Here is a 24,460-nt window from a genome sequence, read left to right as displayed (position 1 = left end):
AATGATGGTATGATGTAACAGTATTTTGTTTATTGTAGCATCTTATTTTAAGTGATATGAAATGAATATCATGCGTCGCATTCTTTGCCGTTACTTAAATTATAAAATTTGAGGTTATGTAATTCAAATTTGATTTTACATTATAAAATCAAATTACAAAATTAATATGATAAATTCGTGTTTTGCTGAATTTTATATTAAAAGATATATACTTCTCAATAAATATGAAACACAAATGAAGATGCAATTCTAAAATCAAAACAACAAGCTCTTTATGTAAGAAATAACGTTCTGGCAACTGGCCCAGAACATGTGTTGAAGTGCAAGATGTGTATCAATATAACCATCAAACATGGACGTCTGTTTTAGCTGTTCAATTCAGCTTAATTTTTTAAGAGGTTAATTCAAATGTTGCGCAAGCAAGCAAAGATTGTGGTCCTGAAATATCTGAAAACATGAAACAAAATTAAATGCAAATTAAAATAAAAAGTTTAAATAAACTTAAAGAAATGACAGGTTTGTTGTGGAAATAGGTTTGTTGAAAAAGTGAAGTTCGAAATAAAACGGAATGCCGATTAATTATAAAGAAATAGAATTTAGCAGGCATGTTCATTAGTTTTGTTAAACATAAATAATAGATCTCCATATACTTCATTTTCAATTACTTAGTCCTTGAATTTTTAATGAGCATCTTTAATTGAAATTCAAATATACGTGATTACAAGTATATTAGATAAGGAAGATATATACATTAATTGCACATAATAGAAGTATTTACACCATTAAATAAGTAAGCTGTCAATTAACTACTTAATTTATTACCCTTATTTAAATAAACATTTACTGTGTCAGAGAATTTCTTCCGCACTAAATTAATGCAAAATTAATTCTTAATACTAATAATAATTAATAGATGTGGACACTGTCAAGTATTAACATAAAGATGTAGTCCTATAAATATAAATCAGCAACATTAGTGAATGCACATTATTAAAATACTCAAAGTGCATTGAAATAATGTTCATACCAATAATTCTAATCTTGATTTCACTGAATTGCTGCAATGCACAAGTTGCGACTTGCAAGGACGATGGTGACAATAATGTAGATTGGTAAGTTAATTAAAAATTGTCTGTTATAAACGTTTTACATTTAAAACTTTTCTACAAAGCAAACGCTTAAATTACAAAGCTTCATCAGTTTAATTACTTACAAATTTTTAATTCATTATTATGATTGAAAAATAAAAAATTACAGAAGGCACATTGTAAATACATTATAATTTGTTGTTGTAATGCTTCTTTGTTACAAAACGACTGTATTTTGAGGTTTTTGGTATACAAGCCTCCAAATGTAGTAAGCAGCAACATTATAAAATCAGCAGTAAATCCAGTTTGGGCTCAATCTGCACAAAATGTCAATCATGACAGAGAGCATTCAATTGCTAGGACGCTGGCACACTTTATAGCTAACAACGGAGACATCAAAGTTCTTGCATATAGTGATGATCCACCAAACTTACCACCTAGAAATGAAAAAAGCAAAGCTAAAGGTTATTTTAAACTTGTGCATTAAAGCAATATCCAAACAAAATAAACGCATATTTTGTTTTTAGGAGTACTTTTAGTTGATAATAGAGCAAATGACGCAGCAGCATGGTTTGTGCATACTGTACCTAAGTTTTTAGCACACCTTGGTGGTTACTCGTGGCCAGCAGCAGAAACACCAAAGGGACACATGTTTTTGTGTTTGTCGCTCAATGAAGCTCATTTAAATTTAGTCGGTATGAAAGCAGAACTTTTCTTTTCAACGTAATGTATTTATAAAATATTACTTCCAAGTTCACAATTATAAGTCTTAGTGCTCATTTATAATCAGGAGTTTTGAATTCATATAATGTATCATCAGCTAATTTATAGAAAATTTTTAGCTAAAGCTATTCGATACCAGGAACCATTCATATACGCGAATAATTTATCACCTGAACTTCTGAATCAACATGTAGAACTATCTAATTTAATAACGGGAGCTCAGATTCGAGTAACACCTTTTTTGGAACATGCAAAATTTGCAACGAAGGCGGCAGCTGGAGCAGCTGCAAATATACAAGCTTTCGGAAAACACACAAAATCACATTCAGGTAATTTTGTTTTTACTGAATTATTAAAAGAAATAAAAGTAAAAAATATAATTAGATATGTATGCAAAAGTTTTGAAAAATAAACTTGCTGCCAACATCAGAATATGGGCACCTTCAGATACAAGATCGAAATCAATTTGTAAAGGACAATATCAACTACGAAAAATTGCTTCTCCAATGCAGCTTGCTGGTAGTCTAGTAAGCCGTGAAGCTGATAGCGCCAAGTGGGCATTAGTTGAACAAAAAAACACTGTTTGTTTGACAACAAATGATTATACAGTAAGCTGTTGGAATGAAATATATTCATAATTTTTCAGTGTTACATTTGGAATTCTTTCATTTAGGTTGGTGAAAAGAAGATTCCAGGTGCAGCTGTATGTTTAGAGAATGCTGGCGTTTATAACGCTTTTAGTGCAGCTGCGGTTAATTTAAAAAAATGCAATGAATAATTCGTTGTAGCTTTTTATGTTGCATTTTATATATTACATGGAAATTATTTATCATTTTGATTCTATGTCATTTTTTATGTTGGAAAATGTAAATTCTGAATAGTAAAATAGCTTTATTCTTTGTGCAGCTGCTGAAAAGTCCATTTGACTGAATTTGCTAAAAATTTTGCAATCTAGTGGAGCACTACTTCTAGATGTCCTAAAATTGTGCGAACTTTAACGCGGCTTCTAACTGCTATAAAAGCAATTTGAATGCAGGCAAAGTGAAGCTTCATATAATTTGGAATCATTGTTGCACGATCTCCACTGGTGACCAAGCGTTATGTTCATTCCAACAATTAAAAAATTTATGCTCTTCAAGGAATAAAAACTCGGCCTGTAACGATGCGCATTTATTTGTAACTGCCATTCAAAAGTTGATGCTGTGAATTCACAACGCTGCTACAAAAGGGTTACAATTTCAATTTATTACTCTTTTGCAGTGTTTATTTAAATTTATGTAGTAATTTATAAACTAATGTTACTACATAGTATGATAAATTAATGATATGATTTTTTGGTTTGGAAATCTTGTTTCAATTGTGAATTTTGTAAAATGACTGCAATTGTACATTTTTTTAACAGTGGGAAAATAATAGCATTTTAAAAGTGTTTTCTATAAAAAAATTTTTTTTTGATTTAAGATATGTTAAATTCATGCACTATTTTGTGCTGAGCTTAATCTGAAACTTTGAATATTGCTTTCTTATAAAAAAGTAGTCTAATTTGAAATAAAAACTTAAAAAGTGATAGCAGTTTACTTTAATACAATTGCATTATTATTGAATTAATTCCTTAATCTTTAACTTAATAGCTGCGTTAAAATTATATTAAAAACTTATCAATATGTAACAATGAAATTATTAAAAATAAATTTATTTTCTATAAAATTCCAATTTTTTTCATTTCACAACGCAGAATCTTTCTTTTTATGCTTAGATTTAATAAAATAACACACTTAGAAAACTTGAAATTATGAATCTCAGATAATGAAGCGGTATTGTTATTATTCAAATTACAAATTCAGTTAGAAAAACATGCAGCAGAATAAAATTAAAGACGTTTTAACTCATTTAAAAAATGAACTGTATTTCAAAATTACATGTCTCCTAAAAACATAAAAGGAAACATAAAGCCATGAACTGTATGCCCTTACTTGAAGGCATATTATTTTGCAGCATTTTTCTCAACTTCATTATAAAAAGCATGTATTTTTTATGATGTAACAAGAAATATCTTTTTTATCTGTTACTTTCAATTATTTAGTTCACAAATTTTTATAAGTGTTATTTAATTTAACGATCATAATAGCAATAATCAAGGAAATGATTGCATAAATAGTAATACACAACTATGCGGATACTTTGTAAAACCATCCGTTAATTGCGTAAATGTAGCCAAATATTGCTAAGTAATAAAGCATTCAATTAACTAATCAGTTCATCATTTATTATTAAGTAAACAACAACAATTGTTTAACTGTTCAAGCATTGCAGTTAATAGAAGTAAATAAATAGGCGCCAACGTCACGCATAGGCATAAAATTATATTCTTGTACAGAAATGAACAACATAAATAAAAGAAAATATATAAAAAATTACCAAAATACCCATTGTTCAAAGTTCATTGCAATGAGGCTCACAGAAACAATCGTCATCTTGGTTTTGTTCAAAAGTTGCACTGCACAGGTAGCAACTTGCAAAGATGATAATAATGCAGCTGTAGATTGGTAAGCTTATTCAAAATGCATTTTGAAATTTATTTCACTTTTTGAAATATTTTACCTAAAACAAACTTAATAAAATTGCAAGGACCATATTAACGATTAGTTTGCTTCTAATTTTATTCAAGCTATTTTTTGAAAGCAAAACTAAAAGATGAAGTGCAATAATCTTATTAAAAGTAAATAAAATATTGTCTTGCGTATCAACATTTTCTTTATCATTTTTACCTCTCGTTTTGAAAATGGATAAAACCTTCATATTTATTAAAAGTTAATTTTTATACTATATTATTTTTATAATATTGCATATTAAATTTTGGATTTAAAATATTTATTGGTTATTAGCAACTGAAAATCAAATAAAGCGTGAGCACTGCAACTAATAAAATTCAAAAAATCAAAATAATGAATAACAAATTAACAATTTGTTCTGTTCTTCATGTGTATCTATTTAGTTACATTGGTGATTACATGATGCTAACTGTATAACCTCTACAATTCTTGACATGACCATGTTTATATAAATGTTAAAAATTATTATTAATCAGTAAAACATAAATCCCCTAAATATGATATCACAACAAAGTTTTGACTTCTGCATGCGTTGCACTTCATTTTTCATTATTACAAGACATGCCACATATGAATAGATTACTTTTCATAAATAAATAGACATAAAAGAATAGATTATTTTTTGAACAAACTGATAAAATAATAATTGTTATTAAAACAGTGAAGCGTATTATGTAAGTAAAGCTTAACATACAAAGTTGTTCAGGATGAACATTATTATGCCAGTCTCGTAACACGGCACTGTTTTGGCAGAATACATTGCAAATAAAGCATATCCTTCAAAATGATGCTAGTAAAATTTCATTATTAAATCTGAACAGTAGGGGGATATTTCTGCAATTTCTTAGTGAATTATTTACTACTTCAAACAAATACTGAATGCCTAAACCAAAATTAAGATGAAAATAGGCAGTATTTATAATTATTTCACAGATGCAAAATAAATTCATAATAAAAAAAGCAGCAATAATTTACCTGAAATATATAAATTTCAATTTGTATTGCAGCTTCAAGCAGATGAGATAGTAAAAAACGCCAAACTCTTTTGGTAGTAACAGTTCATTTAAAAACTTGCGAATATAAAATAGATGATTTATTTTCAAAAGTTGACAAAAATTTAAAAATCCCAAACATTTAAAAAGCCATTATAATTTAAAATAAAATTCATATTTTCAAAAAATAAAAATGAAAGAAAATTAAAATGCTAGATAATTTTCACAAACCACAAAAGAGAATAAAAGTTAGAATCATTGAGAATCAATTATTGCATGCTTCAACATTAAGTGCTGCTGTACGGAAAGCGTTATAAACACCAGCATTTTCTAAACAAACAGCTGCTCCGGGAGTCCGTTTTTCAGTAGCCTAAAATAATGGGAAGATATAAATTGTGGAAATATTTCAAGAATATATTATAAAATGATTTTATATCAAAAATTTACTGTATAATCATTTGTTGTGAAACAAACAGTGTTCTTTCCGTCAATTAGTGCCCACTTTGCGCTATCATCCCCACGGCTCACTGGAACACCATCAAGTTGTATTGAAGTAATTTTTTGAAGTTTATGTTGTCCACGACAAATTGATTTCGATCTTGCATCAGCAGGTGACCATACCATGATGCTTGCGGCAAATCTGTTTCTCAAAATCCTTGCATACATATCTAAATAATTGAATTTCATATGGAGATATTTGATGTTTAAATAGAAAAGTAATAACCTGCAAATGATTTTGAATGTTTTCCAAAAGCTTGAATATTTGCCACAGCTTGTGCAGATTTTGTTGCAAATCTTTCATGTGCCAGAAAAGATGTTACTCGAACGTCAATACCGTTTATCAAATTAGACAGTTCCATATTTTGATTCAAAATTGCAGCAGGCAAATTATTTACATACACGTATGGTTCTTGGTATCGAATTGCTTTACCTTAAAATTGAAAATTTCTGATTAATTAAATGCAAATGCGTAAAAAGAATTTGAGTAGTTGATAGGTATTCAAAATTACAATCACAAAATTGTAATATAATATTTTATGGAAATGATAAAATGTATTTTCATACCAACAGAATTCAAAAGAGCACTACTAAATGAAATACACAAAAACATATGCCCTTTTGCCGTTTCCGCTGCTGGCCAAGAATAAGCATTAAGATATGCCAGGAAATTAGGAACTGTGTGTACAAACCACGCAGCTTCATCCGCTCCACTGCGCACTAAAAGAACTCCTAAAAGCAGTACATAAATTTAATTAATCTTTTTAGTTATTTATCAGATCTAAAATTGCCTTTCGATTTGCTTTTTTCATTTCTAGGAGGCAAGTTTGGTGGATCGTCACTATATGCAAGAACATTAACTTGTGCCTGGAACTGTACAAAACTTGACATCGTCAGGACTACTGAATGGCCTGCGTTTTGATTAATATTTTGCCTAGAAGGCGCCCAAGCTGGATTTCCTGCTGATTTCAAAAGTTTCGAACTTAACACATTTGGAGGCTTATATACAAAGTACCTAAAGTGCAACTATTGTATAGCAGATAAGCACTGCGATGACAAAAAATTTTAATTCAAAATTCTATGAATGCGGATAGCTTTTTTTTCTATAATTTTATATTTTTTCAAATAGTACTAATCAGATAAATTATTAATCTACCAATTTTGCTTCCAATGCATAACTTTTTTTAACTGATGATTTATTTTGCATAGACTGCTTTGATAGAAATCAGAATTTTATCAGACAGTGGTTCAATAGGCTTACCAATCTACATTGCCGTTATTGTCGTCTTTGCATGTTGCAACCTGTGCAATACAAGTTTTCAACGAAATCAAAATTACAATTATTGAGATGAACATTGTTTTAATAAAATCTGAATATTATTGTAATTTCCTTCTTTGCTGCGTTTGCTTTTATTTGTGTTGTTCATTTATATATAGTAACATGCCTTCATGTTTATGCATCATAATGTTAACTGTTATTTATTTATTTTATATTAATCGCATTGCTACAGGAATTATCTGAAAGATTAAATGTTTATTTAAATTAGATATAGTAAGTTTAACAATTTGTTCCGTTCTTTCTGTTTATCTATTTAGTTACATTTATGATTGCATGTTGTTACTTGTATAACCTCTACTGATGTTGGCATGGCCATGTTTATATAAATTTTGATTAAAGTAATGTTATTAGTAGTTCCCTTACCAAATTATTGATAATAAAGAACGTGGTGTATATTTTAGATATCTTCTCTTAATTGAATGTTTTCATGCTTAATAACATAAATTTTTGTTTTTAGAACGAATGGTTGTGTTTTTTGCTACATTTAATTTTTTTAATATTTAACTTGCATACCATTTGATGTCAATATTTTAAATTAATCTATATTTTAGTTTTATTTGAACTTTTATTATCTATTTTTAATTGCTTATTATTTATTTCTAATTTCATTTGATATTTTTTAATATGAATTAATTGAATACTGAAATTGTATTTATTGAATTTAATGAAAACTGCCGTTTGAATACTAAAGAAAAAAAAATCATATTTTGCATATCTTTACTAAGCGCATGCTATTTTGTATGTTCTTATATGATACTTTGTGTTACTCGAAAATAATCTCAAATTGTATTAAATTTGTTTTAAAAGATAGCTCTCTCTTAGGTCTATCTGACTATAATTATAAATCTTTAATAAAATAGATTTTTATGAAACTCTGCGACAAAAGATACAAAAAGCCAAGACTCAGAGATGTGGTGATTTACGTTTTTCCACGCGCTCTGTTGTTTGTAGCAATTTTTATTTAAAAAATAATAATTTTTACTTCAGCATGATTTTTCACGTTTATTGGAACAACTGTTGATTTTATTATCCACATTTATGGCTCTGAATTTTCAACCATTTCTCACATTATGATATGTCTTATTGCTATATCAGCACAAGTTGTAAATAAAAATTTTTGTTTTTTTGTTTTTTGTCGTCCTTTCCAAAGTTTGGCATAAAATCTGACATATGTTTAAAAGCAAATGTTTTTTAATGTTGCTTATAATCTTGTATTGTGTTTTTAATACTTTGGTTCTTGCTGTATTGGTTGTTTTTTCAGTGGGTTTTCATTTTTTACTTGTTTCCTTTCTTTTTTCATCATTTGAACGTGTTTGGTCGACAACAGTACCATCCAGAATGCAGATACGGTCTCACAATGTGGTTCGTGAAAGTTTTGCTGTAACTAAAGACGTATCTGGGATTCAAGTTCCAGCAGATCTTTTCAAGCTACTTATCACAGCAGAAATGGTCAACATAATTGTGAAGAAGACAAATGAAAAAGCTGCGCAACTTCATCAGAAATCCGTGAAGAACATCCAGATGCTCTGCGGCATTGGAAAGAAATGATTGAATTATGATGATTTATAATGCAAGTGTAAATGATGCTGTAAGAAACAATAAAACTGTTAGCATTTTTCTAACTGCTTCTTGATATAGCTAATGCACCATTATAGTTTATACATACACTATTAATAGGTGAATTCGAGTTTTGCTAAATTTTGTATTAAAATATAAAAACTATGCAATAAATATAAGACATAATTAAAGTAAGCAATGCTAAAATCAAAATTGCAAGCTCTTCATGCAAGAAATATCAATGTATAATTATCATCTATTATCGTATCATCGTCTAATAAAATCGTCCGTTTTAATTGTTCAATGGAGTGCAATTTTTAAAATACTTATTTCAAGTGTTGCGCAAGCACGAAATGTTGGAATGCTGAAATGTTGGAAAACATGAAATATAAATAAAAACAAATTATAATAAAAAGTTTAGATAAGCTTAAATTAAAGAAGTAGCAGCTTTGTGGAAAAAAGTGAAGTTCAAATATAACTGAATGCAGAATAAGTATAATGAGACAGAATTTGACAGACGTAATCGTTAGTTCTGTTGCAACCATAAATAATACGATTGCCATATACTTTATTTTTAATTACTTTGATCTTGGATTTGTAATAAGTAACTTTAAATAAAATTGAAATACTTATGATTGAAAATACATAGAATGTAGATATCTTAGCTACACATAATGGAAGTATTTATACCATTAAACAGTTAATTAAGTACTTAATTACTACGCATATTTAAATAAACATTTCCTGTTTCAGATAGTTCGTTCAGGAGTGTAATTAATACAAATTAATTCTTAATACTAATAATAATTAACATGTGCAAATACCTACAAGTATCAACATAAAAATACGGTTCTATATATAAGTGAGCAATATAAGGGAAAGCAAATTATTAAAATACTCAAAGATCATTAAAATAATGTACATAACAATAATTCTTATCTTGATTTCATTGAACTGCTGCACTGCACAAGTTGCAACTTGCAGAGACGATGCTAACAATAATGTCGATTGGTAAGCTAATTAAAAATTCTGTGTACTAAAATAGGTTATATTCAAAGTTTTTGATGAAAAATAAGCGCTTCAATTACAAAACTTCAGCAGTTTAAAATCTAACTATCTATATGAATTTCATCATTATTACGGTTAAAAAATAAAAAATTATAGAAGACACGTTGTCAGCATTAAAAACATATTATAATGCCATTATAATACAAATCCGCAATATTTTAAGGTTTTTTGTTTACAAGCCTCCAAATGTGGTAAGCAGCAGCATTATGAAATCAGAAGGAAATCCAGCTTGGGCTGCTTCGGCCCAAACCATCGATCAAGCCGCAGTCCATTCAATATTCAGAACAATGGCTAGTTTTGTAGCAGAACACATGGACATCAAAGTTCTTGCATACAGTGATAATCCACCAAATTTGCTGCCACAAAATGAAAAAAGCAAAGCTAAAGGTTATTTTAAAGTTGTATATTAAAACAATACCTAAACAAAATAAACGCATATTTTGATTTTAGGAGTACTTTTAGTTGACAATACAGGAAATGACGCAGCAGCGTGGTTTGTGCACACTGTGCCTAAGTTTTTAGCACACCTTGGTGGTTACTCGTGGCCAGCAGCAGAAACAGCTAAGGGACACATGTTTTTGTGCTTGTCGCTCAGTAAAGCTCATTTAAATTCAGTTGGTATGAAAGCAGAACTTTTCTTTTCAACGTAACGTATTTATAAAATATTACTTCCAAGTTCACAATTATAAGTCTTAGTGCTCATTTATAATCAGGAATTTTGAATTCATGTAATGTATCATCAGCTAATTAATAGAAAATTTTTAGCTAAAGCTATTCGATACCAGGAACCATTTATATACGCTAATAGTTTATCACCTGAACTTCTGAATCAACATGTAGAACTATCTAATTTAATAACGGGAGCTCAGATTCGAGTGACACCTTTTCTGGAACATGCAAAATTTACAACAAAGGCGGCAGCTGGAGCAGCTGCAAATATACAAGCTTTCGGAAAACACACAAAATCACATTCAGGTAGTTTTGTTTTTACTGAATTATTAAAAGAAATAAAAGTGTAAAATATAATTAGATATGTATGCAAAAGTTTTGAAAAATAAACTTGCTGCCAACATCAGAATATGGGCACCTTCAGATACAAGATCGAAATCAATTTGTAAAGGACAATATCAACTACGAAAAATTGCTTCTCCAATGCAGTTGGCTGGTAGTCAAGTAAGCCGTGAAGCTGATAGCGCCAAGTGGGCATTAGTTGAACAAAAAAACACTGTTTGTTTGACAACCAATGATTATACAGTAAGCTGTTGGAATGAAATATATTCATAATTTTTCAGTGTTACATTTGGAATTCTTTCATTTAGGTTGGTGAAAAGAAAATTCCAGGTGCAGCTGTATGTTTAGAGAATGCTGGCGTTTATAACGCTTTCAGTGCAGCTGCGGCTAATTTGGAAGGATGCAATAAATAATTCGTTGTAGCTTATAATGGCTGCTACATTTTATTTATTACATGGAAGTTATTTATTGTTTTGATTTTGTCATCTTTTATGTTAGAAATGTAAATTCTATTCTGAAAAGTAAAACAGATTTATTATTTGTGCAGCTGTTGTGAAGTCTATTTGACTTAATTTGCTAAAATTTTTGCAGCAATGTACAGGAGAACTACCTCTGGAAGTCCTAAATTTTGCAAACTACAACACGGCTTCTAACTTCCATGAAAGCAATTTCAATGCAGACAACAAGTAGCTACATAAAATTTTGCATCTTTGAGCTCGAGCTTTACTTGTGGCAAAGCAATATATTCATTCCAACAATTAAACAATTTATGCTTTTCATTTCTTAATCAGCGTAAAAAACTCCTCCTGAAACGACACGCATTTATTTGTAAATGCCATCCAAAAAAGGATGCTGTGAATTCACAACACTGGCTATAAAAGGGTGAAAATTTTAATTACTTACTTTTTGCAATGTATTTATTTAAATTTATACAGTATTTTATACACGAATGGTGCTTCGTAGTATGACACATTAATGACACAATTTTTTGGTTTTGAAATTTTGTTTTCATTCTGAATTTTGTAAAATGACTGCAGCTGTACATTTCTCTAGCAATGCGAAAATAATAGCGTTTTGAAAGTGTCTTTTATAAGAAAATTTTTTTCTGATTTAATATATGCTAAATTTATGCAATATGTTGTGCTGAGCTAATTAATCTGAAACTTTGAACATTGCTTTTATATGAAAAGCAGTCTAATTTGAAATGAAAACTTAAGAAGTGATAGCAGTTTACTTTAATATAATTGCATTATTACTGAATTAATTTTTTAATCTTTAACTTAATGGCTGCATTAAAATTTATAATTTTTAAAATTGATCAATATATAACAATGAAATTCTGAAGAATAAATTTATTCTCTATAGAATTCCCATTTTTTCCATTTCACAGCGCAGGATGTTTCTTTTTATATTTATATTTAATAAAACAGCACACTTAGAAAGGTTGAAATTGTGCATCTTGGGTCATGAAGCAGTATTGTTATTATTCATATTTCAAATTCAGTTAAAAAGTCATTCAGCAGAATAAGAACTTTTAACTCATTTAAAAAATGAAATTTATTTCAAAATCCCATGCCTCCTAAAAACATACAAAGGAAATAGTTTCTTTTGAATCTGTTAATGTTTTTTGAAAAAATTTATATACTTTTGGTTATCTATGCAATTTTCTATTGAATTTACAAATCATTATTTATAAAACATTATACAGTGCTCAGGCCAAATATATTTCTCAATTAAATATAGGAGAAAACGTTGCTTTAAAAGATTTCTTTTATTTCCTATAACAAATGCACTTAAAGAATTATTGACACCGTCATTATTTAGTTATATAAATGAGTTTCAGATTGAACCCGCACTTTCAGATCAAAACTCTCACTAAAGAATATCTTTTTGAATTATAGATGTAATAGAATGCATTTTTGTAATAACAAAAATGTTTCATAGCATAGAAAAAGAAATTATAAGCTGCGCATGTACAAATAAAAATTGTTTTAATTTGTTTTTCAAGCATTTAATATTTCAGCAATTTCTTATTAAAAATTGACATAATAGAACTATTTAACTCATAACTGGTTCCTCTGAGAAAGAATACTTTTTATTTGCCATAAACCTTAAAGTTTATTTTCATGATATAGTAAAATGTACTTTCTCCACTTAGTAAAAGATGATAAGATAGGCAGATGCAAAGTAATTTAAACTATGAAATAATAAATGAATATATAAATATCTGATAAAATTTGTTCAGATAATTAACACTGAATGTGATTCTAGATAAGAATAAGCAAAAAATTTCTTTTAGCAGTGTTTACTTTGTAAAACTTTATTTAACTATTATTGATGTTAATTTTAAAGGGAATTTTATTAATAGTAACAAAAATATTACACACAAATCCTTAATTAAAAAGCGGTTAAAAATTTAAAAAAAATCAAGTAAGAGATGTAAAAATAATATGCATCAAATAATTGTTTAATTATTTTATTATCAAGCTGAAAATCTGTGAATAATTGATGAATTGCATTTTTACGTCATTACTGTTAAATGGTCAAACAGATACTTTAAGAAAATTTTATTTTTCTGACATAATAAAAACAAACAATGTTATCATTCAGTAATTAACTAGAGCAATTGCAGAGCTCTTTATTGCTTATTTAACTAAAAGGTGGCTGTTTCTATAATTGATTCGAGTTAACTAACTAATATTTATTGAACAAATTGGAATTAACATTTCCTACAATAAACATAGAGATACACTGTGACCAGCATACATAAATGTATATATAAATTTATATACGTACGCATAAAGTACAATGAAAAGAAATCATAGTCCAGTTAAATGATGCTGACAATAATAACTGTGATTTTAATATCACTGGGAAGCAGCTGGGCGCAAGATGTTGCAACTTGCAAGGCAGATAACGATGCTGATCTCAACTGGTATGCAAATTAAATACGCAACCTTGCAAAATTCATTTTTTAATGAAGCAAGTGTGCTACAATTACAAAAGTTATAATGATTACATTGACATAACTTTGGTTTAACGCTTCTGTTCTCAATTATAATGCATCATGGTTTGTAATGAATTTTTTATTTGAAGGTATTTTGTATACAAACCTCCAAATGCTTTACAAACAAAAATTATGCAGTCAGGACCAAATCCAGCTTGGGCACGTTCTGCACAGTCCATCGAGAGCAACAACGGCCATTCAATAGTTCGAACAATGGCACATTTTGTAGCAGAGAACCAAAACATCAAAGTTCTTGCATATAGTGATGATCCACCAAATTTGCCTCCAAGAAATGAAAAAAGCAAAGCCAAAGGTGCTTTCATTGTTGTGCGGACTAAGAAAAAAGCTTCACAGACATAAGTTAAATTCATACATTATTTTTAGGAGTACTTTTAATTGATAATTCAGGAGCTAATGCAGCTGCGTGGTTTGTGCACACAGTGCCCAAATTTTTATCACATCTTGGTGGTTATTCTTGGCCACAAACAGAAACAGCAAAGGGACACATATTTTTATGTTTATCAATCAATGAAGAATCTTTAAATGCTGTAGGTATGAAAATGAGACATATTAAAGTTTACAGTTATTCCAAGCTATTTTGAGTAAACTGGCTTTGCTGAGTTCAATGGTATTTTGTGGCAATTCTTAAATAATTGCAAATTTTCAGCTAAAGCAATTCGATACCAAGAACCATACATATATGCGAGTAATTTACCTCCTGAACTTTTGAATCAACATAATGAACTTTCGAATTTGGCGACAGGAGTTGAGATTCGCATAACACCTTTTCTGGAGCATACAAAATTAACAACAAGAAATAATGGCATGAATGTTCAAGCTTTTGGAAAACACACAAAATCATATGCAGGTAATTTTGTGTCTGTTGAAGCATGGAAAGCAATATTACTTAATATTGTCATTCAGATATGTATGAAAGAGTTTTGAGAAAAAAACTTTCTGCAAGAATCAAAATATGGGCACCTTCTGATGTAAGATCGAAGTCAATTTGTAAGGGACAATACCATCTTCGAAAAATTGCTTCTCCAATACAGCTTGATGGTGATCAAGTGCATCGTGAAGCTGACAGTGCAAAATGGGCATTAGTTGAAGGAAAGAACACAGTATGTCTTACAACAAATGATTATAAGGTGAGTAGTCAAGAAGTAAATGTATACTTTGTTTAAAATATGTCTACAGTTCATAAATTTTTTTTCATTTAGACTACTGAAAAACGGATTCCGGGAGCTGCTGTTTGTGTTGAAAATGTTAATGTTTATAACGCTTTCAATACAGCAGCAGTTAATGTTGTAGCATGTAACATGTAACTCGAAGTAATTAGAACGGCAGTTTCTATTGTTTATAAAATGCAAAGATTATTTTCCATTTTAATTTTTCACTTTTTGATATTCTGCAATGTGCATTTGGTCTGAATCATTTAATAAACGATGTTACTATTAAAAATGATTAAAAACTGTCACGTTTTTTCCACTTAATCCCTCTTAGTCGTTAAATGGAGGGAATTAATGTAGCTTCTCTTTTGTCTTCTGTATTTTGCAACATCAATTTAGATTATGACGAAGTGGCTGGTTGCACATAATTTTTTAATGGTGTTTTTTAAGCATTTCGCGTTTATAATGCTTTTCTTTCAGGAGCATTTAATGTAGCAGATTGCAGTAATTAAATGACAGTGATTGTAATGACAGTTTTGCTTTTAGTGGTATGTGATAAGTATTTGTAATTTTATTTTTTTTTACTTTTCATACACTGAAATATGAATGTATGTTAAATGGTAAAGCTATTTTGGTAACTATGTTGGTCTTAAAAGTGATGAGAAGTATCAGCGTTATTTTTCTGCATTTCATCTCTTTTATATTACATGGAATCCATATCTCGCAGTGAATTAAGTCGTTTTTTTATTATTTTATTTTGCATCATAAATTTAAAATTTTCATAATGCATATATATATATATATATTATATGGAATCTGTATCTCATTATGAATTAAGTCAGTTTTTTAATTTATACGTATATATGTATATATATATAATTTCTCAGCCATTTGATAATTATATTAAATTAATAATGTAGATTGCAATTTCAATTGGCTATAAAAAACAGTTGGAATGCTATTAATGAGACGATGTGTTTGTTAAATTTAAAAACTGAGTTTTTTAAAACATTATGACTAATAATATTATTTTTATAGATAAATATTGATGTATTTTTAAATTCAGTTATTCTCTGATGATCTCAGAGTGATTCTTATGCGCTTTACTCCGTAATGTTCTATCATTATGACATGAAGTTGAGTGATATCTCTTCTAAAACAATATGTTATGAAAAAAATGCACATTTTTGGACTTTTTGTTAGTATTTCTCTACATTTCAAAGCCGAAATGTACGTTTTTGGATTCTAAGGTTCAAATACACCCCATACCGGAAAAGCCTATCAAACAGCCTGAATAATCTCAGTTCCTTGTAATTTTTTTCAGCGTATAGTATTATGATGGCCTTATATTTTTTATCCAAAATGAATTAATTAAAATAATTTTTAAGTCTTTACGTGCTGAAAAATGCAACAAAACAGCTTTTGTAATTCTGATTATGTATGTTAGTTTGACGTGACGAGATTATTATAAAACTTTTCACAAAGCACAGTGTTTTACAGATGCTACAATAGGTACTGACTTTTTGCCTTTTTTACTGTCAAAAGACGCGCGTCTTTTATTCATCCTTTTCTTCTTTTTGTACTGTGTAAGGAAGCGGATTGGATGCACATTTGTTGAAATCGCTTTCCTGAAAGTTCTTTCAGCATTCCATCAAACAAATTAAACAAGTAGTGAATGGAAAAAACACTGAAAGAAATACGCAGTACAACAGCAAACAAAATAGCAATAATACACTGCAAAAGTGTAAATTACATTAAAAGTATTTTTTTGTGATTAGATGTTATGATTCATGCCAAACTTTGGATACGACGACTTAAGAAAACAATCCCTAATAATATATTCTTTCTACATGCGCCTATATATATCTGTATGCAATACAAGAGCAGTTAGCAAAGGATGCGAGTTGTGTAATACAGAAAAGGACGAGAAAATCAACAGTCGTTCCAGAAAATGTGAAACACACCTCTACAAATATAATTATCATTTCCTTGGTGAAGATTGTCATAATCAGCCTGCCATAGCAAAATAAGCGTAAATCAACACTGTTACGAAGGTTGCTTTGTTGCATTTTTTCTGCCATGTAAAACTTAAAGTGATTTAAATTAATCAGCCTTTGATAAAAAAATACAAAACTATTCTAATACTATTTACTGGAAAAAATTTACAAGAAATTAGGATTATTCAAGCTTTTCTATACGTTTTTCTAAAGGGGGCAATGTGACCCCAGGAACCCAAAAACGTACATAGCGCCAACAGTCCATCTGATGGTTAAATATTAAACAATCTTTTTATATATAATTTCTAAATTTCTTATTATGTTATGCAGTTGATAAAAAAAGCAACCACAAACTCTGAAGCGGGTTGAAAAAATTCTCACGTCTTCTATCGGCACAGCGCACGCGATTTTTACAGTACTTGATTCAAATTAAGCAACATGCTAAACAAGCATGGAATTACGTTTCACACATTCTGATTATTATAATAACAATTATCATAATTATTTAAAATTTTTTTATAAAGTAGATCAGAGAAATGTGATTGAAATACCTTCAACTTAGTTAAAAAAAGAATTTTTCTCCAATTTTTTACAAACAAATGCGCAGAAAAGCAAATTATCAGTAACGTTGAACTAGGCATTTTAGCTTTGAGGCATGTTCTTAATAAAGGCAATAAAAGAACAAGATCTAACAAGCATTCTGCTTCATTTTGACTTATTTTTTTTGATATATTAAACTTTAAGCTATTCTGTTCAAAAACTTATAATGGTGTAACGACCATTGCTGTACGACGGCGTGGCTAATTGCAGGTCCAGCTTGAAGCTCCGTCATCGCTAAAAGACGGCGGTCCCCGCGTCCATTATTCAGGGCACGCGTTGGCCGGGTTCGGGTCCGGAGCTGGGGGCAGTCTCGCCGGAGGTGGTCCAGGCTGCCACAACGGAAGCATCTGGGTGCAGTCCTGGGGGGCCGTAGCGCCGCTCGTTCCAGCTGTTCCACTTTCTTGGCCAGGTTGCCCATCTCCCTTATCATGGCGTCGATCTTCTCGGCCATCTCTGACTTCTCTGTCTTTGCGACGCCGGCGCGGAGCTGCTGCTTCTCCTGGTAGCCGTCCTCCACCTGGATTATCCTGGTGGCCAGCTTTCGAGCTTCGGCGAGGGTCGGCGGTTCCTGCAGCCGGATCGCCCGGTAGACTTCCCTCGACGTTACCCCGCCGCTGAAACGTATCACGAGGTCGCGTTCTGAAACCCCCGCTCTGCGTCCCAACTCTGCCACCTCCTGGGCGAACTGCTGGATGGATTGGCCTTCGCGTTGTCGCAGAGCGTGGAATCGGTCGGTCAACATTGCCAGCGACTCCTCAGGACCATACGCGTTTAGCAGCCGTTTCTTCAGCTCCTCGAAAGAGTCGTCCCTCACTTGTCCGGGTGGGTATAGCTCGCGGCGCACCGGGGCCGTCAGTAGGCGTCGTCCGACAGCTCCATGATCCATCGTTGGTACCCCGCTGGCGCGGAGGAAGTCTTCCAGGTTCTCCACCCACTCTTCGGCATCCATTCCCGGGCTAAATACCGGAGGCGGGTAGAAGTATGCTCCAGGTACTGGTACGGGTTCCCGGACAGGCCCCAATTGTAACGAGCCACTGGGCGGGGTCGTCTGCTTTGCTTCCTCCGGGTCTGCTCCAGTTCGCCCGTTATTACTCTTCGCCGGTTCGTCTTCGCTCGCGCGGTCTCGTTTTCGTGTCTCCATCATCCGCACTCCACGCTCGTCCACTTGATAACTGCCTCGATGGTCTCCGCCGCTTCAATATATAGAAGTATTCCGCCGCAGGGGGGCACCGGGGTGGGTCAACTGAAATTCGATCCTTCCATTGTCTTGCTGACAATCCCCCGGCTTGCGGCTCTTCTATAAATCAGCGGCATATTACACGGCGGCTTTGATCCGCTTCCCCAACGGACCACAGTGACCGGCGATGACCGAACAACACGCTGAACGACGGCTAGTTAAGCACCGGCTCGTCGGGTCATGCGGGTTGGTCGCCAGAAGCCGACCGCGGTTCTCGCCGGCGGTATCTTTTGAACTGGGCGGGAAGGGAGGCTTTATTGCCGCGGTTCGGCGTCTGCCTCAGCTGGACCTGCAATTAGCCACGTCGCCGTACAGCAATGGTTGTTACAATGGGATCTACGTAACTTAACAACAATAATAACAATTAGCTGTCACATTGCTGCGTAAATACCAATATATGCTTATACTGTTAATTAAGAAGAGTTTCTGTTAAATGCATTAAATAGAAGTACAAATATTGCTCAATATGATATTGCTAAAGGACCTTCAAAACTCATTGTTCTTTATTTAAGCAAATATCTTCAGTCAATTTAGAGAATTGCATTTAATATAAAGCAAATAAATAGGTGCAAACACTTTAGTGCATAAACAAAACTATTCTTACTCATGAATGAATAACATAAATGATAATAAATATATTATATAAAGGAAATTCATTTAAATCTTCAAAGTGCATTCAAATGATGCTCACTGCAGTAATTATTATCTTGGTTTCACTGAAAAGTTGCATTGCACAAGTTGCTACTTGCAAGGATGATGCCAACATAAATGCAGATTGGTAAGTTTGCTAAAGGCACTGCATGTTAAAATACACTGTATTTTTTACACAAAACAAATTCATTAAAACTATGAGAACCATATTAACTTCTTTCTTTCACTGTTTATTATTTATTTTATCTTTGCCTTTTTCATAAAAAATATTTTAAGGATTTTTGTATATAAACCTCCAAATCAGATAAGCACAAAAATCATGAAATCAGGACCAAATCCAGCATGGGGTAATTCAGTTAGATCTATTGATAATGCGCAGCATTCAATAGGAAGAACACTAGCACATTTTGTACAGAACAATCCAGAAATCAAAGTTCTTGCATATAGTGACGATCCACCAAACATACCTATAAAAAATCAAAAAAGTAAAACTAAAGGTATTTGTTCTCATACAACTCACGGTGAGAACATTCACATGAAATAATGAAATGTATAATCTATAGGGGTTCTTTTAATTGATAAAAGGCGAACTGATGCAGCTGCATGGTTTATTCACACTGTACCTAATTTTTTGGCACATCTTGGTGGTTATTCTTGGCCACCAGCAGAAACAGCAAAAGGGCACATATTTTTATGTTTGTCCTTCAGAGAAGAATTCTTAAATTCTGTTGGTATTAAAATGAAAACTATTTTATTAATATTTAAGGCAATGTAAATGCATTTTTGAATATTTAATTACAACGTGCATTTTTGGAATTCCAATATTTTGCCATCGGCAGTTTTTGAAAGTGAAATTTTAGCAAAAGCAATTCGATACCAAGAACCATACATATATGCAAATAATTTACCCGTTGCAATTTTGAATCAACATGAAGAATTATCCAATTTGGTAAATGGAGTTGAGGTTCGAGTGACACCTTTCCTGGAGCATGCAAGATTTGTAACAAAACGGAAACAAGTTGAAGCTAGTATTCAAGCGTTCGGAAAACACACAAAATCATTTGCAGGTAATTTTGAGTCCGTCAAAACGTCGAAAACCACAGTGCTTAATATTGTCGTTTAGATATGTATGCAAGAATTTTGAGAAATAAATTTTCTGCTAGCATCAGAATATGGGCACCTTCTGATGTGAAATCAAAATCATTTTGTAAAGGACAATACAAACTTCGAAAAATTGCTTCTCCAATGCAGTTTGCTGATAGTGAAGTGAGCCGTGAAGCTGATAGCGCAAATTGGGCATTAGTTGAAGGAAAGAATACTGTTTGTCTTACAACTAATGATTACAAAGTGAAGCTTTGATTTGAAAATTCATAAATTTTCTTAGAGTTGTCTCATTAATCGACTTTCGTTTAGATTACTGAAAAGCGGATTCCTGGTGCGGCTGTTTGTTTAGAAAACGCCGACGTTTATAACGCTTTTAGAACAGCAGCGTTTAATGTTGAAGCATGCAAGAAATAATGCATCATAACAGATGTTTCTTTGATTGTAATATTTAAATTGTAATATGTAATTATAAATATTTAAATTGTAAAATATATTAAAAAATATTGAACTGTATTTGAGCCACACAGTCTTCAAAGCGTAAAATGACGTTCTGACAAAGGGTAAAAAGGGTGCATGGGGAAAAAAAGGTTGAGAACCACTGGTTTAATGCATGAATAAAATTTTGCGAAACATCTGGTTGCAAAACTAAGAATTGCAACAACTTTTTTGAAGCAACATTCCTGAACATCTACTTTCAAATTCTACTTAGCAAGATCCCATTTAGCGGAATACCCCCTCGTACAACGACATCGAGCTACTTTTTTTATCGATCCTGTGAATTTGATATTCTGTGTATTTGTTGATTTCTTGTCTGCTAACAATATAAATTATTCGTGGTTTTCTCATAACCTAATGGTAAGCAAATGTCTGGTCGTTCGCGTATTTCTATAAACTCTAGTTATAAAACTGTCATATTTTCCAATCACAGCATAAATGATTACACTGATAAAACTTAAATTTCAGATAGGTGAAATGAAACATGTTTATTCTGAAACACAGTCAAGTAATCAGATACATTAAATAAGAACAGATAATAAATAAACGTAAGATAACTATTTTGCTTCTTTTTGACCACAAATCATAAAAATGTTTTCTTTAATTAACAACCTTTAATAAAAATTTTTTCAAATATAAATAAATATTCAGCAACTTTTCTAAATGCTCAAAACTGTAAGCTATCAAATATAGAAAATTACAATACAAGTTATACATTACAACATTCACATAATGTTTTCAATTATAATATGGATTAATGTTATTATGGAAATTAAGGAATTCCATTTAAAAGTGGTTCAACATAAAGAAATGGAAAAAAGTCAGCTGATGCAGAATATGGGCACCTTCTGCTGCTCAGACGAAAGATATACATTTTAATGAAAATTTTGAACAACAAAAATGGCTAAAATAAATTGACATTGCTGCTAATCTTGAACTGCATGTCATCACCAGCAGAGATGAAAAATGCATATTACTTATGATGAAGTTAACAAAATATTGTAAAATAACAAGATATAGCAAAAATTATTTTTAATTATTTTGCTTTCAATTATTTTGTTCACAAATTTATTAAGAGTACTACATAAGATAATAATAACCGTAAATAGTCATGTGATTACATTAATAACAAATTAACCTCATGTTGACACTTTATGAAAGCTTCTGTTAATAGCATAATGCAATCACTAATACTGATAAATAAAAAGGTGCAACGTCGATGGTTCTGTTCACTGTTTCATATTTAAGTAAACAGTATCCATTAATTGCTGCTGCATTATAACTGACAAAATAAATAAACAGAGTTAAACTTCCAAGCATAAACATAAAGTTATATTATTTTACATAAGTGAGCGGCATAAATAAAGGAAAACATATAAGAAAGAAAATTACTGAAATGTCTATTGTTCACAATTGATTAGAATGATGCTTACTACCATAATTGTCATCTTCATTTCGTTGAAAAGTTGCACTGCGCAAGTTGCAACATGCAAGGATGATAATGACTTTGATGTAGATTGGTATGATCATGAGAAGCTTGTCTGTTGAAATTCGTTCTATTTATAAAGCTTTTTATAATAAACATCGAAATTTGAAAACTGTATTAACCACATTAATATATTAATAATTTTTGTTCTGCTCTCTATTTTTTAAGTAGAATCGATTAACTTTAAGGTATTTTGTGTACAAACCTCCAAATGGTCTAAATACAAAAATTATGAAATCAGAGGTAAATCCTCGATGGAGCAATTCAGCGGCATCTATTGATGTTACCCCTGGACAGTCGATCGCAAGAACTATGGTTCATTATGTGCAGAACGATCCACAAATCAAAGTTCTTGCATATAACGATGATCCACCAAACATACCTGCAAAAAATCGAAAAAGCAAAGCGAAAGGTGATTTCATTTTCAAAAATATTCTGCTGCAATAATATTGCATTGAAATAAAGTCATACATCATTTTGTAGGAGTTCTTTTAATCGATAAAAGACAAAATGATGCCGCTGCATGGTTCGTCCACACTGTGCCTAATTTTTTGGCACATCTTGGAGGTTATTCTTGGCCACAGACAGAAACAGCGAAGGGGCACATATTTTTATGTTTGTCCTTCAAAGAAGAATTCTTAAATTCTGTTGGTATTATTATGCTGCTTTCTTAAAGCAGCTCAAATGCTTTTTTGAATATTCATTAACAAGCGTATTTTTCCATTCAAATATTTTATCATGAATTTAATAAAACTGGAATTTATAGGAAAAGCGATTCGATACCAAGAGCCATATATATATGCAAATAATTTGCCTGCTGATATTTTGAATCAGCATAAAGAATTATCTAATTTGGTAAATGGAGTTGAGATTCGAGTGACACCCTTCCTGGAGCATGCAAAATTTGTAACAAAAAATGCACAAGTTCAAGCAAATATTCAAGCTTTTGGAAAGCATTCAAAATCATTTGCTGGTAATTTTTATTTATTGCATTTTGAAAAGCAATATTATTCAATATTGTCGTTCAGATATTTATGGAAGAGTTTTGAGAAATAAACTATCAGCTAACATAAGAATATGGGCACCTTCTGATGCAAAATCCAAATCGATTTGTAAAGGACAATACAAACTTCAAAAAATAGATTCCCCAATACAGTTTGCTGATAATCAAGTAAGCCGTGAAGCTGATAGCGCAAGATGGGCATTAGTGGAAGGAAAGAATACTGTTTGCCTTACAACAAATGATTACAAAGTAACTAAACTGAATAAATTGAATTCAATATTTATTGTAGTATATATATATATTGCATTTAGAATTCTGAAAAAAAGGTGCCTGGTGCTGCTGTTTGCATAGAGAATGCTAATGTTTATAATGCGTTTAGTCAAGCAGCGTCTAATGTTCTGCCATGCAATAAATAATTCTTTATGGTGTATGTAATAAAAATGAAATTATGACATTGCAAAACGTACAAATTATACTTGATCCTTCATAGAGTTTTTTTTGAAGTTTTGTTCTGATAGTAATATTAAATTGAAGTAAGACAATGAAATATAAGACTTACTTTAGTCATGTTGTACATCATGAAGACAATGTTGATATTCTTTCATTATACACTGTGAAGCTTTTCTTGAACAGAAATCTTAAAATTACACGCTCATTTATTGCATAAAAATCATTACAACATTTAAATCACCATCATTTACAAGCGCAATTTTGTTGATGTTGCATAAGTTATATTAAATGAAAAACGCCCAATTAATCATTAAAAATGTAACATATTGAAATAATATATAGAAAATGTCACTTGATTTCCATCTTATTAAGC

At 31.0% G+C, this 24,460-nt stretch overlaps 8 protein-coding genes across 8 annotated transcripts; 6 read left to right on the top strand and 2 right to left on the bottom strand.

Annotated features, from left to right (window-relative positions):
* Positions 1–1,017: 1,017 nt before the first annotated feature.
* On the top strand, positions 1,018–2,589 carry Tsp_11495 (deoxyribonuclease II superfamily). The gene is made up of 6 exons (XM_003373015.1): positions 1,018–1,112; positions 1,329–1,552; positions 1,616–1,783; positions 1,931–2,140; positions 2,259–2,419; positions 2,485–2,589. Exons 1-6 carry the CDS (start codon positions 1,018–1,020, stop codon positions 2,587–2,589), a joined length of 963 nt encoding a protein of 320 aa, XP_003373063.1.
* A 2,117-nt stretch (positions 2,590–4,706) lies between these two features.
* On the bottom strand, positions 4,707–7,269 carry Tsp_11494 (deoxyribonuclease II superfamily). Its single transcript, XM_003373014.1, has 8 exons — positions 7,183–7,269; positions 6,798–6,912; positions 6,481–6,645; positions 6,140–6,346; positions 5,863–6,083; positions 5,702–5,785; positions 5,118–5,213; positions 4,707–4,724 (listed from the first exon to the last, which is right to left on the bottom strand). The coding sequence occupies exons 1-8, from the start codon at positions 7,267–7,269 to the stop codon at positions 4,707–4,709; spliced, it is 993 nt and encodes a 330-aa protein (XP_003373062.1).
* A 1,321-nt stretch (positions 7,270–8,590) lies between these two features.
* Positions 8,591–8,800, top strand: Tsp_11493 (putative endonuclease). Its single transcript, XM_003373013.1, has one exon. The coding sequence runs from the start codon at positions 8,591–8,593 to the stop codon at positions 8,798–8,800; it is 210 nt and encodes a 69-aa protein (XP_003373061.1).
* A 925-nt stretch (positions 8,801–9,725) lies between these two features.
* Tsp_11492 (deoxyribonuclease II superfamily) lies at positions 9,726–11,196 on the top strand. Its single transcript, XM_003373012.1, has 6 exons — positions 9,726–9,820; positions 10,041–10,264; positions 10,328–10,495; positions 10,643–10,852; positions 10,908–11,131; positions 11,170–11,196. Exons 1-6 carry the CDS (start codon positions 9,726–9,728, stop codon positions 11,194–11,196), a joined length of 948 nt encoding a protein of 315 aa, XP_003373060.1.
* A 2,529-nt stretch (positions 11,197–13,725) lies between these two features.
* Tsp_11491 (deoxyribonuclease II superfamily) lies at positions 13,726–15,220 on the top strand. Its single transcript, XM_003373011.1, has 6 exons — positions 13,726–13,823; positions 13,985–14,208; positions 14,280–14,447; positions 14,563–14,763; positions 14,820–15,043; positions 15,116–15,220. Exons 1-6 carry the CDS (start codon positions 13,726–13,728, stop codon positions 15,218–15,220), a joined length of 1,020 nt encoding a protein of 339 aa, XP_003373059.1.
* Positions 15,221–17,921: 2,701 nt separating this feature from the next.
* On the bottom strand, positions 17,922–18,805 carry Tsp_11490 (conserved hypothetical protein). Its single transcript, XM_003373010.1, has 2 exons — positions 18,308–18,805; positions 17,922–18,275 (listed from the first exon to the last, which is right to left on the bottom strand). The coding sequence occupies exons 1-2, from the start codon at positions 18,803–18,805 to the stop codon at positions 17,922–17,924; spliced, it is 852 nt and encodes a 283-aa protein (XP_003373058.1).
* Positions 18,806–19,521: 716 nt separating this feature from the next.
* Positions 19,522–21,067, top strand: Tsp_11489 (deoxyribonuclease II superfamily). Its single transcript, XM_003373009.1, has 6 exons — positions 19,522–19,676; positions 19,826–20,046; positions 20,113–20,280; positions 20,410–20,616; positions 20,673–20,896; positions 20,963–21,067. Exons 1-6 carry the CDS (start codon positions 19,522–19,524, stop codon positions 21,065–21,067), a joined length of 1,080 nt encoding a protein of 359 aa, XP_003373057.1.
* Positions 21,068–22,570: 1,503 nt separating this feature from the next.
* Tsp_11488 (deoxyribonuclease II superfamily) lies at positions 22,571–24,053 on the top strand. The gene is made up of 6 exons (XM_003373008.1): positions 22,571–22,668; positions 22,823–23,046; positions 23,118–23,285; positions 23,401–23,607; positions 23,663–23,886; positions 23,949–24,053. The coding sequence occupies exons 1-6, from the start codon at positions 22,571–22,573 to the stop codon at positions 24,051–24,053; spliced, it is 1,026 nt and encodes a 341-aa protein (XP_003373056.1).
* Positions 24,054–24,460: the final 407 nt, after the last annotated feature.

Source organism: Trichinella spiralis, assembly GCF_000181795.1.
Source record: "Trichinella spiralis strain ISS 195 chromosome Unknown Scfld7, whole genome shotgun sequence".
Taxonomy (NCBI): Eukaryota; Metazoa; Nematoda; class Enoplea; order Trichinellida; family Trichinellidae; genus Trichinella; species Trichinella spiralis.
This window is presented reverse-complemented; position numbering and strand designations above follow the sequence as displayed.